The sequence below is a fragment of the Pseudonaja textilis genome, chromosome 2, assembly GCF_049901715.1.
Source record: "Pseudonaja textilis isolate UNSWEBS1 chromosome 2, rPseTex1.2, whole genome shotgun sequence".
Lineage (NCBI taxonomy): Eukaryota > Metazoa > Chordata > Lepidosauria > Squamata > Elapidae > Pseudonaja > Pseudonaja textilis.
This window is the reverse complement of record NC_141991.1, coordinates 1,901,143-1,916,774: the sequence shown is the minus strand read 5'-3', so window position 1 is coordinate 1,916,774 and position 15,632 is coordinate 1,901,143. Positions and strand designations below refer to the sequence as shown.

The 15,632-nt window shown below is 40.8% G+C and overlaps 2 protein-coding genes across 7 annotated transcripts in view; both read left to right on the top strand.

The window, feature by feature from the left end:
- Window positions 1-13,052, top strand: part of LOC113451934 (uncharacterized) — a 33,303-nt gene extending 20,251 nt beyond the window's left edge. For 2 of the 6 annotated variants that reach the window (XM_087928438.1, XM_087928437.1), the window contains 2 exons: window positions 10,888-11,025; window positions 11,141-13,052. In XM_087928438.1, coding sequence (XP_087784564.1) covers window positions 11,341-12,255 — 915 coding nt within the window. In that variant the 5' untranslated portion in view covers window positions 10,888-11,025; window positions 11,141-11,340 and the 3' untranslated portion in view covers window positions 12,256-13,052. Of the gene's footprint in view, window positions 1-7,478; window positions 7,598-9,531; window positions 10,403-10,887 lie in introns of those variants that run through there. The other 4 variants (XM_087928433.1, XM_087928434.1, XM_087928435.1 and 1 more) reach the window with 3 other exon arrangements.
- On the top strand, window positions 7,592-9,941 carry LOC148126530 (uncharacterized). The gene is given in 3 exon segments (XM_087922955.1): window positions 7,592-9,363; window positions 9,365-9,618; window positions 9,778-9,941. Coding segments are annotated over 3 exon segments (1,851 nt in total). The 5' UTR covers window positions 7,592-7,930.
- Window positions 13,053-15,632: the final 2,580 nt, after the last annotated feature.

Sequence of the window (15,632 nt, the reverse complement as noted above, 5' to 3'; positions counted from 1 at the left end):
GTATTCTTGTGTAGAGGCTGGATGTTGACCTTGGCATTGGTGGGACACTTCGTATCAGGACACCTTCCGTCACCATTGCTTTCCCTTCTCCCTTGATGCCGTGGTGTTTAGAGCAACGCTGTGGTGTTTGGTGCAGCCACGTGCGGCCAGCCAGGGCACCTCCCGGCAACCGGAGCCCGGAGCCTGGCGGAGACACTCAGCTTCAGGCTCTCCTGTCACCGCCTTCCCTTTGCCTTCGAAGGTAAAGCCTATTTTAAAAACGATGCTCAAGATGCTCTCAATCTTACATGGGAAAAGACCCAAACACTCCAAGACTTGCATACCTGTACCCGTGAAAATCTACTAAAACATATATATGATATATATCCAGGAAGGGAAGTTGGTCGTTGGCTTCTGTTTCCATGGTGAATTGTATTTTGGGGTGTAGGCTCTTGTGGTGTGTGAGGAAGTTGTCCAGTTTTTCTTTCCCGTGTCACGAAAATGTCATCTACATATCTAAGCCAGAGTTTGGGTTTGGGTTTGGATTTGTCTAGAGTATTGGTTTCAAAGTCAATGATGGGTGAGAGGGGTGATCCCATAGGTGCTCCTTCTATCTTTTTGTATCTTTGTCCATTGTAGATGAAGTATGTGTTGGTTAGGCAGTGGTTGGTCAGATCTAGGATGTGCTTAGTGGGGTTGTATTTATTTTGGATGGCTGTCAAGGCTTCTTTAATTGGTACTTGGGTGAAGAGGGATATGACATCGAAGCTCTTGAGTAGGTCCACCGGGTTGTAGGTTTGGAAGAGTGGTAGCAGTAAACGAGAAATAAGAGGAAAATATAAGGTAAAGAAAAAACTGGAAATAAAAGAATTATATGTAATTAGAGATTAAATTTGGAATAACATACAGAATTTGACATTAATCAGGCATTAGATAAAATGCTGGACTTATTTGGAATTGATGAAATTTAATATTAATCCTACAGAAAAGTGAATAAAAAATAAAAATTCTAAGAAGAAAGCGATATAGAGCATCCCCTAAGGGTCAAAGATTTCTTTCTTTTATGTTTCTGTGGAAAATTACTGGTTGTATAAGTATTTGAAAGAGAAGAAATGGAATAAAAGATTATTAATATAACAAGATCCACAGAAGCTTTATAAAAAAAAAGAGGGGGAGATTACAGTAAAATATAAAGAAATGCAATACTTTGGGACTGTTGGAGGTTGGCTGTGACAAGAAAACAGAAGAAAGAGAAAGTGAGATAAATGGGGACTTGTGACAAGGACTATAACAGAAAAACTTGACCAAAGAAATGGAAGAAATAAGCAAAGAATTTAAGTCGGAGCTCCAAACTGTGAGAGAGATGTTTAAAGAAAGAATGAGACTGGTGGAGATAATGGTGAGTAAAGTAATGGTATCACAGCTTGCAGAAGAACAAAGGAAGCTCAGAGAGGACGAATTATAAGAGGAAAATAACAGTCTTGATGAGTATGAAGAACAAGGATCATTCCCAAAGGACATAAAAGGATTTAAAACAGAGACATTGACAACAGAGACAACAAATAAAAGAGATAAGACACCCAAGACAAAGAAGAAGAAGGGAATATGTAAGAAGAAACCCCCCAAAAGAGAACTAAAAAGTGGGGGGAACATGGCTGACAAGCAGAGGGAAATAAAAATAAGGCTAGAAGGAAAAAAGAAGAAAGACTGGGGAAACTTAGAAAAGGGAAAACTAGTCAAAATTAAAAGAAATGATAAAGTTACGAGATTTAGAGATAAGGGTTAGGGATTTTATAAGGGGGATACCACATGGGAATGTATATTGGTATTTAGTTTAAAACTTGCTGGAAATTATTTTAGGATTATATAACTATATATACACTGCTCAAAAAGATAAAGGGAACACTTAAACAACACAATGTAATTCCAAATCAATCACACTTCTGTGAAATCAAACTGTCCACTTAGGTAGCAACAATGATTGACAATCAATTTTACATGCTGTTGTGCAAATGGAATAGACAACAGGTGGAAAGCATAGGCAGTTTGCAGGACATCCCCAATAAAGGAGTGGGTCTGCAGGTGGTGAACATAGACCACTTCTCAGTTCCTATGCTTTCTGGCTGATGGTTTGGTCACTTTTGAATGCTGGTGGTGCTTTTACTCTAGTGGTAGCATAAAACGGAGTCTACAACCCACACAAGTGGCTCAGGTAGTGCAGCTCATCCAGGACGGCACATCAATGTGAGCTGTGGCAAGAAGGTTTGCTGTGTCTGTCAGCTTAGTGTCCAGAGCATGGAGGCGCTACCAGGAGACAGGCCGTTACATCAGGAGATGTGGAGGAGGCCGTAGGAGGGCAACAACCCAGCAATAGGACCGCTACCTCCGCCTTTGTGCAAGGAGGGACAGGAGGAGCACTGCCAGAACCCTGCAAAATGACCTCCAGCGGGCCACAAATGTGCATGTGGCTGCTCAAACAGTCAAAAACAGACTTCATGAGGGTGGTATGAGGGCCCGAGGTCCACAGGTGGGGGTTGTGCTTACAGCCCAGCACCATGCAGGATGTTTGGCATTTGCCAGAGAGCACCAAGATTCGCCAATTCGCCACTGGCGCCCTGTGCTCTTCACAGATGAAAGCAGGTTCACACTGAGCACATGTGACAGACGTGATGGGGTCTGGAGACGCCGTGGAGAACGTTCTGCTGCCTGCAACATCCTCCAGAATGACCGGTTTGGCAGTGGGTCAGTAATGGTGTTGGGTGGCATTTCTTTAGGGGGCCGCACAGCCCCCCATCTGCTTGCCAGAGGTAGCCTGACTGCCATTAGGTACCGAGATGAGATCCTCAGACCCCTTGTGAGACCATATGCTGGTGCAGTTGGCCCCGGGTTCCTCCTAATGCACGACAATGCTAGACCTCATGTGGCTGGAGTGTGTCAGCAGTTCCTGCAAGATGAAGGCATTGATGCTATGGACTGGCCCGCCCATTCCCCAGACCTGAATCCAATTGAGCACATCTGGGACATCATGTCTCCCTCCATCTACCAATGCCATGTTGCACCACAAACTGTCCAGGAGTTGGGGGATGCTTTAGTCCAGGTGTGGGAGGAGATTCCTCAGGAGACCATCCGCCACCTCATCAGGAGCATGCCTAGGCATCTTAGGCAGGTTATACAGGCACGTGGAGGCCACGCATGCTACTGAGCCTCATTTTGACTTGTTTTAAGGACATTACATCAAAGTTGGATCAGCCTATAGTGTTTCTTTCCAGTTTAATTTTGAGTGTAACTCCAAATCCAGACTTCCATGGGTTGCTAAATTTGACTTCCATTGATATTTTTTGTGTGATTTTGTTGTCAGCACATTCAACTATGTAATGAACGAGGTATTTAATAAGAATATTTCATTCATTAAGATCTAGGATGTGTTATTTTTGTGTTCCCTTTATTTTTTTGAGCAGTGTATATATAACTATATGAATTATGCTGTTATGAACCCTTACATTGGAGGATTAAAACAGGGGAAAGGAAATGTATTAAAATATATAGATACATTTTGGATAAGTGGAAAGGAAGAAAAAATATGATTATTAATGATTATATGTTTTAATACATTTCACTTTTATAAATTTTGGATAAGTAGAAAGGGGGAAAATATGATTATTAATGATTAAAAGAAAAGTGAAGATGAAATGAGACATGTTAAGTCATTTTAGCAATTTCAGGGGGATACCTTAAAATACGTATGTTTTAAAATATACAGTTGATTATTTAATGTTAATATGTTTAAAGTGGGGGAATTAATTCTTAAATTAGATTGAGGGGATATACCATGTGGATCCTAAATATATTGGTTTTGTCTTATTTTTACTTTTTTTAAATTGCTTATTATATAATTGGTCTAGGAAAAATTAAGGATAATAATGGTGTAATATTAAATAAAATAGGTGGTAAGCTGAAAACGGAAATAATAGGGGATAGAGAACTGGGAATCTATATATAGATGAAATGATAATGATATTGAATTAATGAATTGAAATATGAAATGGAAAATTATTTAAAGATGAGTGAAATAGATAATATGAGATGATATTATATAAGATTGGTGGAAATGAAAGTACGATTATGTACAAGTGTTATAATCTGGAATCACTTTGCCCATGTAAAGAGATGTGTAAAATTTAAAAAATAAAAAACTTTTTTGAAAAAAAAACTCCTTTCCAACATTGTGTGAGTGCTAATATCGCTGCTCTTATGGAGGATTAGATATTTTATCTCTTTCGTATAATTCTCTTTGATAATTCTCAGGAGAAATATTTCTGCTTTAAATTCTGTTTGGACTTTTGTAATTTCCTTCAACCAGTTTTGTATTTTGGTCCAATATTTCTACCATTAATTTATCTAGTTGGTTTGGTTCTACCACAATTCCAAATTTCTCTTGGTCTTTTTTATATTTTGATTTTAATTGAAGGTACAGTCACCAGTCTATATTTAGTTCCAGATCTCTTAATTCCTGGTTGGTCTTTAATGCTCCTTGGGGATCTAAAATTTCATAATATCTGGCCATTCCTCCTAGTTCTAAAGTATTGGGGTTTATCATTGCCTCCATAATGGATACCTTCCCGGGATTTTTATGTGATGTTTATTTTTAATTTCTTCCCATATTCGTATTAGCGAGTCCCTTAATATATGTCTGTGGAAATATGTATGGGCTTTACATCTGGGACTCCACATGAAGGCATGCCACCCTGCCTGTAGATGGTGCCCTTCCAGAAATGGAATTCTTTTATTTCTTAAGTTTATCCATTCTTTAATTCATTTTAGGTCTGCTGCTTTATAGTAAATTTCCCAAGCTGGGAGTCCAAGCCACCTCTGCTTCTATTATCTTGCATTGCACTTAATTTTATTCTTGCTCTTTTGCCCGCCCATACAAATTTTGTAGTTATTTTGTTTGGATCTGGGGAAAAAAATTCTTGTCCAATTTCACAGGGATCATTTGAAATAGGTAAAGTAGTTTTGGCAGAATATTCATCTTAATGGCCACAAATTCTTCCTGACAAAGATAACTGTATTTTCCCCCATCCTTCTAAATCTCTTTTTGTTGTCCTAAACTCATGTAATAATCACCTTTTATTGATGATCATCTCGCTGTTAGTCAGATGCCCAAATATTTAACTTTCTTTGCAGTCCTGTTTCTTTCTCTAATTCCCTCTTCTGATCATCTGTTAGATTTTTAATTATCATTTTAGTTTTCTCTTTATTAATTGTAAGGCCAGATACTTCCCCAAATTTTTCTATCTCTTGTATTAATTTTGGTCCCGTCTCCAATGGTTCTTCTATGAAAAATACCAGGTCATCTGCAAACGTTTGGACCTTATATTGTTCTTGTTTGATTTTAAGCCCTCTTATCTCCCAATTCGATTTTATTAACAAAGGCCCTAACGTCAGGATGAAGAGCAGAGGTGACAGAGGACAGCCCTGCCGTACTCCTTTCATTATTTTGAATGTATCTGTAAATTTCCCATTTATTATTATGCTTGCTTTCTGGGAGGAGTATATTGACTCCATCATGTTTTCAAATCTGTCTCCAAATTTCATTCCTTTTATCTGTTGGGTCATAAACTGCCAGTTAACCTTACCAAAAGCCTTTTGAGTATCCAGAAAAACTAAGATCGGCTGTTTTTCTGGATGGGCCTCATAATACTCTAGTACGTTGATCACTGTTCTTGTGTTATTCTTTATTTGTCTCGTCAAGTGAAGGTGGATCCTTTGGGAATGGCTCCGCTCCAGAAGTTGTGGGGGCTCCATCACTGGAGGGTCTTAAGAGGAGATTGGACAGCTGTTTGTTAGGAATGGAATAGGGCAGTAGTGGCTAAACTTTTTGGGCTCCTCTGCCAAAAATTGTGTGCGCGCTTGCATATTCACACTCACGTGCCAGCACCCAGAAGGCAATACGTGTGCCCCCGTCCCCTACGCATGTGCACGCAATGGAGAAGTTGTTAGAAGCAATTCTTTTCTGTGTGACTTTATCAGTCTCTTGCAGCATTGTGGAGGAATTTTATCTCAATCTTTTTTACAACATTGCTTCAGTTCAGAGGTTTGTGGGTGTTTTTTTAGGCACAACTCTCTTGAGGTCCTGTCAATCGGGTTGAGGTCTGGATTTTGACTGCCATTGCAACACCTTGATCCTTTTCTTTTTCAGCCATTCTGTTGTAGATTTCCTGATGTGTTTGCGACCATTGTCCTCTTGCATAATCGGATGTCAGCCTAGATTTAGCTACTGGACAGATGGCCTCACTTTTGACTCTAGAATACTGTGGTATACAGAGGAGTTCATGGTTGACTCAAAGAGTACAAGGTGTCCAGGTCCTGTGGCTGCAAAACAAGCCCAAATCATCACCCCTCCACCTCCATTGTTGACGGTTGGTATGAGATGCTTGCGCTGATACACTGTTGTTTGGTAGGGTGTGCCTTGCCTTCTGGGTGCTGGCATGGGACTGCGAGTGTGCAACTGCACACACAATTTTTCGTATAGGAGCCCAAAAAGTTTAGCCACCATTGGTCTAACATGCTAACTGAAGGTTGTAGAGTCTTAACACTTTGTTTTTTAGCAATTTCTCTGGTCATTGCATTGTCTGATCTTTGGGCGAATTTTCTTGGATATCCACTCCTGGGAGACTGGAATGCTTCCCACTTGTGAATAATCTTCCTCAGTGTAGAATGAAGAATTTTAAATTGTTTGGAAATGGCCTTTTAAACCTTCCCATATTGATGGGCAGCAACAATTCTTTCTCTAAAGTCACTACTGATTCTTTACTCTTTGGCATTGTGTTAACACACAGCTCAATGCTGGAGACCAGAAAACTCCTCCAAGTTCAGCTTTTGTAGATGTAGTCATGCTTCCTGATGATCAGTTGATCAAGGGCATTTTTTTTAGCAGTACTTGGCTGCTACTTCGCCTCTTTATACTATGGAAGCAGTGAGAAATTTCCTAATGGTGAGAACAATTAACCAGCAGAACGGCTTGCCTTCAGAAGTTGTGGAGCTCCATCACTGGAGGCTTTTCAGAAGAGACGTGTAAAATAGTGCAGAATATCCTGCTTGAGCAGAGACTGGATTAGAAGACCTGCAAGTTCCCTTCCAATCCTGTTATTCTGTCCTGTCCTGTTGCGGTGATATTTATGATAACCTGATAAGTAAAACCGTAGAAAAAAGTGGGTGTTCTTTCTTTTTCACTTGACTGTATTTGAAAAGAACCCTTTGCACTGCTAGGAATTTGTGACTGACCCGGTCAACAAATGAATTTCGTCATTCAATGGATATTTGAACTTGGATCTGGGAATTCTTCCACGTCTCAAATGAATCATGATTAATGTAAGAGCTTATTTGAGCATTGTGGCATGTTTGCTTTGTCATTGTAACATAAATCTTTATCTTTTTTTCTCATCTTCTGCAAATATTTTATGTGCAATTAAAGATATCCTTTTATTTAAATCTTATAGACAAAGTGGATGGCAATAAGAGCACTATGGACAACTGAGGATAACAAGCAACACTGAATAGCAAAGCAAGTCAGTCCAGAAATCAGAATATCTTCCATTTCCTTCACCTTCCTCAGCAGGTGAGAGAGAAACGAGAGAAAATCAAGAAGAGATTTCTACCAGGGACAACTGGAGTGTGAAATTTAAGCAAAAATTACATGAAAAGTCAAGAGATTATTTTTCCAATCAGTAAAAGAGAGAAGTATCTTGAAGTTATTGGGGAGGAAAAGGACAATTGGAAAGCCACGTAGAGCAGACAGTGTTGCAGGCCTAGGTTTGGGAGGAAGGAAATCACTAAATCAGAGCAGAGGATTCACACAGGAGCGAAACCCTTTAAATGTCCTGGTTGTGGTAAAAGTTTCAGTCAGAATTCCAACCTTGTGACTCACCAGAGGACTTACATCAGGAAGAAAATGTATGAATGTCCAGAGTGTGGGAAATGCTTCAGTCAGAATTCCAACCTGGTGAAACACCGAAGGACTCACACAGGAGAGAAACCATTTGAATGTCCTGACTGTGGGAAAAGTTTCAGTCACAATTCCAGATTGGTTGAACACCAGAGGACACACACAGGAGAAAAACCCTTTGAATGTCCTGACTGTGGGAAAAGTTTCAGTACCAATTCCGGCTTGGTTCAACACCAGAGGACTCACACAGGAGAGAAACCCTTTCAGTGTCCTGACTGTGGGAAAAGTTTCAGTGATAATTCCAACTTGGTTAAACACCAGCGAATCCACACAGGAGAGAAACCCTTTGAATGTCCTGATTGTGGGAAAAGTTTTAATCAGAATTCCTATCTGGTGAAACACCAGAGGACTCACACAGGAGAGAAACCCTTTGAATGTCCTGATTGTGGGAAAAGTTTTAATCAGAATTCCTATCTGGTGAAACACCAGAGGACTCACACAGGAGAGAAACCCTTTCAGTGTCCTGACTGTGGAAAAAGTTTCAGTACCAATTCCAGCTTGGTTCAACATCAGAGGACTCACACAGACATAGAACCCTTTGAGTGTTCTGGTTTTGGTATAAGTTTCAGTCAGAATTCCAACCTGGTGAAACCCCAGAGGCCTCATGCAGCAGAGAAACCCTTTCAGTGTCCTGACTGTGGGAAACAATTCAGTCAGAATTCTCACCTAGTGAGCCATCAGAGGACTCACACAGGAGAGAAACCCTTCGAATGTCCTGACTGTGGGAAAAGTTTCAGTCACAGTTCCAGCTTGGTTCAACACCAGAGGACTCACACAGGAGAGAAACCCTTTGAGTGTCCTGACTGTGGGAAAAGTTTCAGTACCAATTCCAGCCTTGTTAAACACCAGAGGACTCACACAGGAGAGAAACCCTTTAACTGTTCTAACTGTGGGAAAAGTTTCAGTAACAATTCCAGCTTGGTTCAACACCAGCGGACTCACACAGGAGAGAAACCCTTTCAGTGTCCTGACTGTGGGAAAAGTTTCAGTGATAATTCCAACTTGGTTCAACACCAGCGACTCCACACAGGACAGAAACCCTTTGAATGTCCTGATTGTGGGAAAAGTTTCAGTCATAATTCCAACTTGGTGAAACACCAGCGACTCCACACAGGAGAGAAACCCTTTGAGTGTCCTGATTGTGGGAAAAGTTTCAATCAGAATTCCTGTTTGGTGAAACACCAGAGGACTCACACAGGAGAGAAACCCTTTCAGTGTCCTGACTGTGGGAAAAGTTTCAGTCAAAATTCCAGCCTGGTTCAACACCAGAGAACTCACACAGGAGAGAAACCCTTTCAGTGTCCTGTCTGTGGGAAAAGATTCAGTCATCATTCCAGCTTGATTCAACACCAGCGAATCCATACAGGAGAAAAATCCTTGAAATGTCCTGACTGTGGGAAACATTTCAGTCATAATTCCAACTTGGTACAACACCAGCGAATCCACACAGGAGAGAAACCCTTTAAATGTCCTGAGTGTGGGAAATGTTTCAGTCAAAATTTACCTTGGTTCAACACCAGAGAACTCATACAGGGAGAAATGTTTCAGTCAAAATTCTACCTTGGTTCAACACCAGAGAACTCATACAGGGGAGAAACCCTTTGAGTGTCCTAACTGCGGGAAAAGTTTCAGTCGCAATTCTAGCTTGGTTCAACACCAGAGGACTCACACAGGAGAGAAACCCTTTGAATGTCCTGACTGTGGGAAAAGTTTCAGTCACAATTCCAGCTTGGTTCAACACCAGAGGACTCACACAGGAGAATAACCCTTTGAATGTCCTGTTTGTGGGAAAGATCTCAGTATTAGGATGAGCCTTATGAATCATGTCCTTATACACACAGGGGAGAAACCATTTAAGTGCCCCGAGTGTGGACGGTGCTTCAGGCAACATTCCACCCTTATCGCACACAGGAAAATCTACATGAGGCCTCAAGTGAGAAGTGTAGAGTCAGCTTGAATTTAATTTTAATGTCCCATTGTAAATGCAGATGAGAAATTGACTGTTTAATTTGACTACACAGAATTTGTAATGGTATTAGATGGGGAAGAGGAAAGAAAAGATTGGAACATATTACTTTGATAATTGCTATCTGCCCTTCAGCGTAAGAAGTTCCTGGATATTTATCTTTGTAGAAATTGGGCAATTATGTAAAAATCTTTTGGGGAGTGTTCTTTGCATTTTTGCGATGGTAGATGATAGAAATGCTACTTGCCATGAGTTCCAGCCATTTTTCCCCTGGGTGCCCCAAAGATTTTCAGCCCCAGAATTCTCCAGGCAGCATCGCTTGGGGATAGGAGCACTCAGACTATAGTTAAAAGATTATGGCACCTCATACAAAGAGAAAGTGAGAGAAGAAGAGAAGTATATGGTTTCAAAGTTCATCTATTCTTAACAGTTCCAGAAATTCGGTACACAAGGTATGTCTGTTCAGATTATGTCAAGAATGAGGCACACAAGTGTAAGAAACCATATGAATAGCAAATATATTGGGGAAAGTTGGAGCAGTGACAAAAGCAGTATAACATTTCAGGTGGAAAATCTGTTCTGCCCTGCAGGGGACCCTCATAATTGCTATAAGAAGCAACTAGATTGAAACATTTCTGTTGCGATGATATTTTTTATTTCATGATAAGTAAAAGCATAGAAATTAAAGAGGGTGTAATTTCTTCCTCACTTGACTGTATTTGAAAACAGTCTTTGCTAAGTATTTGTGATTGACCCAGTCAACAAGTTCAAACTTGGATCTGGGTAGTCTTCCATGTGTCAAATTAGTCATGATTAGTGTAAGCTTATTGGAGCATTATGTCATGTTTGCTTTGTCATTGTAATGTAAACGTTTTTTTTTATCTTCTGAAACCATTTTATACACAATTAAATATACCCTTTTATTTTAATCTTATAGGCAAAGAGGATGGCAATAAGAGCACTCTGGACAACTGAGGATTACAAGCAACACTGAATAGCAAAGCAAGTCAGTCAGAAATCAAAATATTTTCCATTTCCTTCAGGGAGCCACACAATTCTTCACCTTCCTCAACAGGTGAGAGACAAGCAAGAGAAAATCAAGAAGAGATTTCTAGCTCGGAAAAGTAGAGTGTGAAATTCAAACAAGCATTACATGAAAAGTCACAGGAGATTATTATTTTTTCCTTCAGCAAAAGAGGGAAATACCTTGAAGTTACTGGGGAGGAAAAGGTCACTTGGAAAGCCTCGTAAAGCAGACAGTGTTGCAGGCCTTGCTCTGGAAGGAAGAAAACAGCTTGGATCAAAGCACAACTGAACAAGGGATCATCCATATTTTGGACCTCCTCAAGAATATGAGTTGTGGAATATGAGTTGTGGAAGAGATCCATAGATGTGCAAATCACAGTTGATTATGCCTGAGAGGATCCAGGCTGAAGAAAAATCTTACATATACTCTGAATGTGGCAAAACCTTTGAACAGAGCAGCTCTGTTGTGGTCCTTGGAAGGGCCCACACAGGAGAGAAGTCCTACAAGCACTCCCAATATGGTAACTGCTTTAGGGAGCATGACGAGGGGGTGATACACCAGAGAACCCACACAGGAGAGAAACCCTTTGAATGTTCTGATTGTGGGGGGGAAATCAGTAACAATAACAACCTTATTAGCCACCAGAGGATTCACACAGGCGAGAAACCCTTTAAATGTCTTGAATGTGGGAATAGTTTCAATTGGAATTCTCATCTCATTGCACACCAGAGGAGTCACACAGGTGAGAAACCGTTCGAATGTCCTGATTGTGGAAGAAGTTTCAGTACCAATTCCAGCCTGGTGGTACACCAGAGGACTCACACAGGTGAGAAACCATTTAAATGTGCTGATTGTGGAAAATGTTTCAGTCAGAATTCCACTCTGGTGAAACACCAGAGGACTCACACCGGAGAGAAACCCTTTGAATGTCCTGATTGTGAGAAAAGATTCAGTTGGAATTCCAGCCTAGTGAGACACCAGAGGACTCACACCGGAGTGAAACCTTTTGAATGTCCTGACTGTGGGAAAAATTTCAGCCAGAGTTCCAACCTCATGATGCACCAGAGGACTCACACAGGAGAGAAACCATACGAGTGTCCAGACTGTGGGAAAGATTTCAGTATTCGGACTAGCCTTTTAAATCATATGCTTCTACACACAGGGGAGAAACCATTTGAGTGCCCTGAATGTGGACAGTGTTTCAGGAAACGGTCCACCCTTATCACACACAAGGAAATCCACATGAGACCCAAAGCGATAAGTGTAGAGGAGGCTTGAATTTCTAACGTCCTATTGTAAGTCCAGCTGAGAAATGATTATTTAATTTGACTACATAGAATATGCCTGGTTTTTTTGTAGGCAAGTATGAAATGGTATTAGATAGGAAGCAGAGAAGAAAAAAATTGCAACGTATTAGTTTGATAATGGCTATCTGGCCAGCAGCAGCAGAAGTTGCTGCTGGATATTTATTTTTGCAGAAATTGTACCATTATGAAAAAATGTAAAAAGAATGGGAGTGTTCTTTTTTATTTCTTTCATGGTAGATGATAGAAGTGCCACGTACAGAGTCCCAGCCTTTTTCTCCCTGGATGCCCTGAGATTTTCAGCCCCAGAATTCCCCAGCCAGCATCTCTCGGGGATAGGAGCTATAGTTAGAGATTGTGGCTCCTCGTATAAGGAGAAAGCAAGAGGAGAAGAAAAATAGAGGGTGTTCAAAGTTCATCTTTTCCTAACAGTGCACCAAGCATGTCTGTTCAGATTGTGTCAAGAATGAGGCACGCAAGTGGAACCATATGAATAGCAAATATATTGGGGGAGGTTGGGGCTGTGGGAAAAATAGTGTCCCCCCCCCCTCCAGAAAAAGGAGATTCCCCAAGATAAATTCTGTTTCCCTGGCTTCTTTCCTGACGAGCAAGGATTAAACCTAGAAGCCAGAAAAGAAAAGAACCCCCAGAGAATAAAAATACCATCTCTCGTTTTCTTTCTTTTCACCTCTTTCTTAACAGAAATAAACCTCCGGCGAATAGCCTGCATAAGTCCCGTTCATGAAATAAATTCATTGTTTCTTCTTTAAACTGAATAGCTCCGGTTATTATAACATTATCTTGGGCTGGCTGACTCCTTGATAAAATCCGGCTAAAAGTCACGGAGGAACCAAAATTAATAGAATTAAAAACAACTACACCACTTGACAGGACTAAGGGCGCATTATCTGAAAGAAGAAAGAAAATCACACTTCTTGACAGGATTAGGACTAAGGGGGGAAACCATTGCACCACCAATCAAATAACGAAGATATACAAAAGCAAACCTCAGGTTTTGAAACACTGTAAAAGGTATAAAAATCTCTCTAGCTGGCGTCTAGCTGACCCGGAAGTCATTGCTGTCCCAGGACCATTGGATTCCGAAATAAAACCTTTCCGAATAGCCTGCTTACCAAGTTTTTCCCCCCACCAGCTATGATTTCTCACCCCGGCTGGCGAGAATGAACCATAGAGGAACTTTTCCTTCCAACAGGGCAGTGACAAAAGCAGTGTAAAATGTCAGGTGTAAAGGCTGTTCTGCCTTGCAGGTGGCCTTCATGGAAAAGAGCTGTAGGAACATTGAGTGGAGGAGAAAAGGGATGGTGGTTTTGGGCACAGGAACTCCAGGTTTATTCACAACTCCTCCTGTGGTGATCTTTGTTTTTAAGGACCTCCATATTAGCCTTTGACGGTGGGAAGGTGAGAGCAACCCCAAGGGACGGGTACTTTTGCGGTTCGCTCCCTCCTTGGCGATGAGATGTGAGGAAAGAAAAGTAATGCAAAGCTGTCTTCCCAACACATGGGAGAAGTTTCCTGTTCTTTCACTTCTCTCCCAGGGCTCAAAAATTCATTCTACAAATAAAGAGAGGAACATTATTTGTAGCGGCAAAAGTGACCTTATTTGTAGCGGCAAAAGTGACATTTTAGCTATGCAAGATGAATGATCCTGATTTTGCTGGGATCAGAAGACGTCAAAATATTCCAAGATTGTGCATTTCACCAGCACCGTTCAAAAAGACAGGTTACAATCTTTTTTGGTAGGTCATGTTGCATGCAATCCCTTTGCAGAAGGACACTCGGTGACCAGGAACAGATCAGGACTGGCATCTGGAAGAACCAAGGGGCTCTTTCGGCCTCAGGCTCCAACTTACTTTGAATTTAAACGTGCAAAATTTCTAAACTTTAAAATAGTAAATGTATCTTCCATCCTTTTTCCTTTCTCACTTTCCTTGGTGTCACATGTTAGTGCATATGTTTATCATGTCTCCTCTTCTCATGGTTAGGAGTTAGAAACCCTTGCAAAGCCTCAGGATATTTGTATAGGGCCGCATAAAGGTATCAAGCAAAATTTAAGAAACCCAATCTAAGAGTCAGAGGGGATGGTCTACAGGATGAATTCAAAAGACATAAGGAATTATATTGAAACATGTCAGTCTCTACATATTCTTTCACTCCCCTGATTTTATTCCATCGGTGGTACATGCTTTAAAACTAGTTCTCCTTCATAGTAGGGTTGTCTTTATGGACATGTTCTTTTCTTGGAAATGCCACTGCTTCCTCCTGTGATTTTTTTTTTAACTTCCACACCTAGCAAACAAACACAGGATTTCCTAGTGGTGCACCATCCATTTATTATCCTGACACAACTGTGCTTAACTTAGGATTTTTTAAATAATAGCTATTGAGCACCGTTTGGGATGTCCAGTTTTATAGACAGTCCTCGGTTATCACTTATATGGCGCTGAAAAAGTAGACTTACAAGTGTTCCTCAAAGTTGTGGCCATCACAGTTATTCGAGGATGGCTTGCGATTAGTCATAGAATTGCCATTTGGAACCTCCACAATTGGCTTCCAACAAACAAAATTGACAGGAACTTGCAAGTCACAGTTGTGGTACATTGCACTGAACAGAACATGGTGATTCGCTTAATGACCATGGCTAGAACAGATGTAAGTTGGCATGGTTTAGTGAGGACGTATTTAATGACCACACTAGTCACGAATGGACTTGCAGATCCCAATGGCTGTCATTAAATGAGACTACCTAACCAGCCTGGTTGTGCACAGTATTTCTTGCCTTTTTTCTTACAGGCACTCCTTGGTTTACAACTGTTCATTTAGTGACCACTCAACAGCACTGAAAAAAGTGACTTGATGATTGTTTTTCACACGACCATTGCAGCTATCCCCATGGTCGCATGATCAGAATTCAGATGCTTTCCAAAGCACCCTATTTTATGATGGTTGCACTGTCCCGGAGTCCTGTGATTCTCTTTTGTGACCAGCAAAGTCAACAGGGAACCCAGATTCACTTAACAACTGTATGATTAACAATGGCAATGATTCATTTAACTCTGGCCAAAAAAAGTGGTAAAATGGGGCAAAACTCACTTAACAGATGTCTCACTTAGCAACACTGAAATTTTGGGCTGAATTGTGGTTGCAAGTCGAGGACTACCTATATTTACATAAAGTATCCCAGTTGGAAGGGACCTTAGAGGTCTTCTAGTCCAACCCCTCTTGCTCAAGGCAGGAGACCCTATACTATTTGAGACAAGAGGCTGTCCGGTCTCTTCTTAAAAGCCTCCACTCTACTTCCATGTGCAAACCCTTTAATCCTTTAATCTTGCT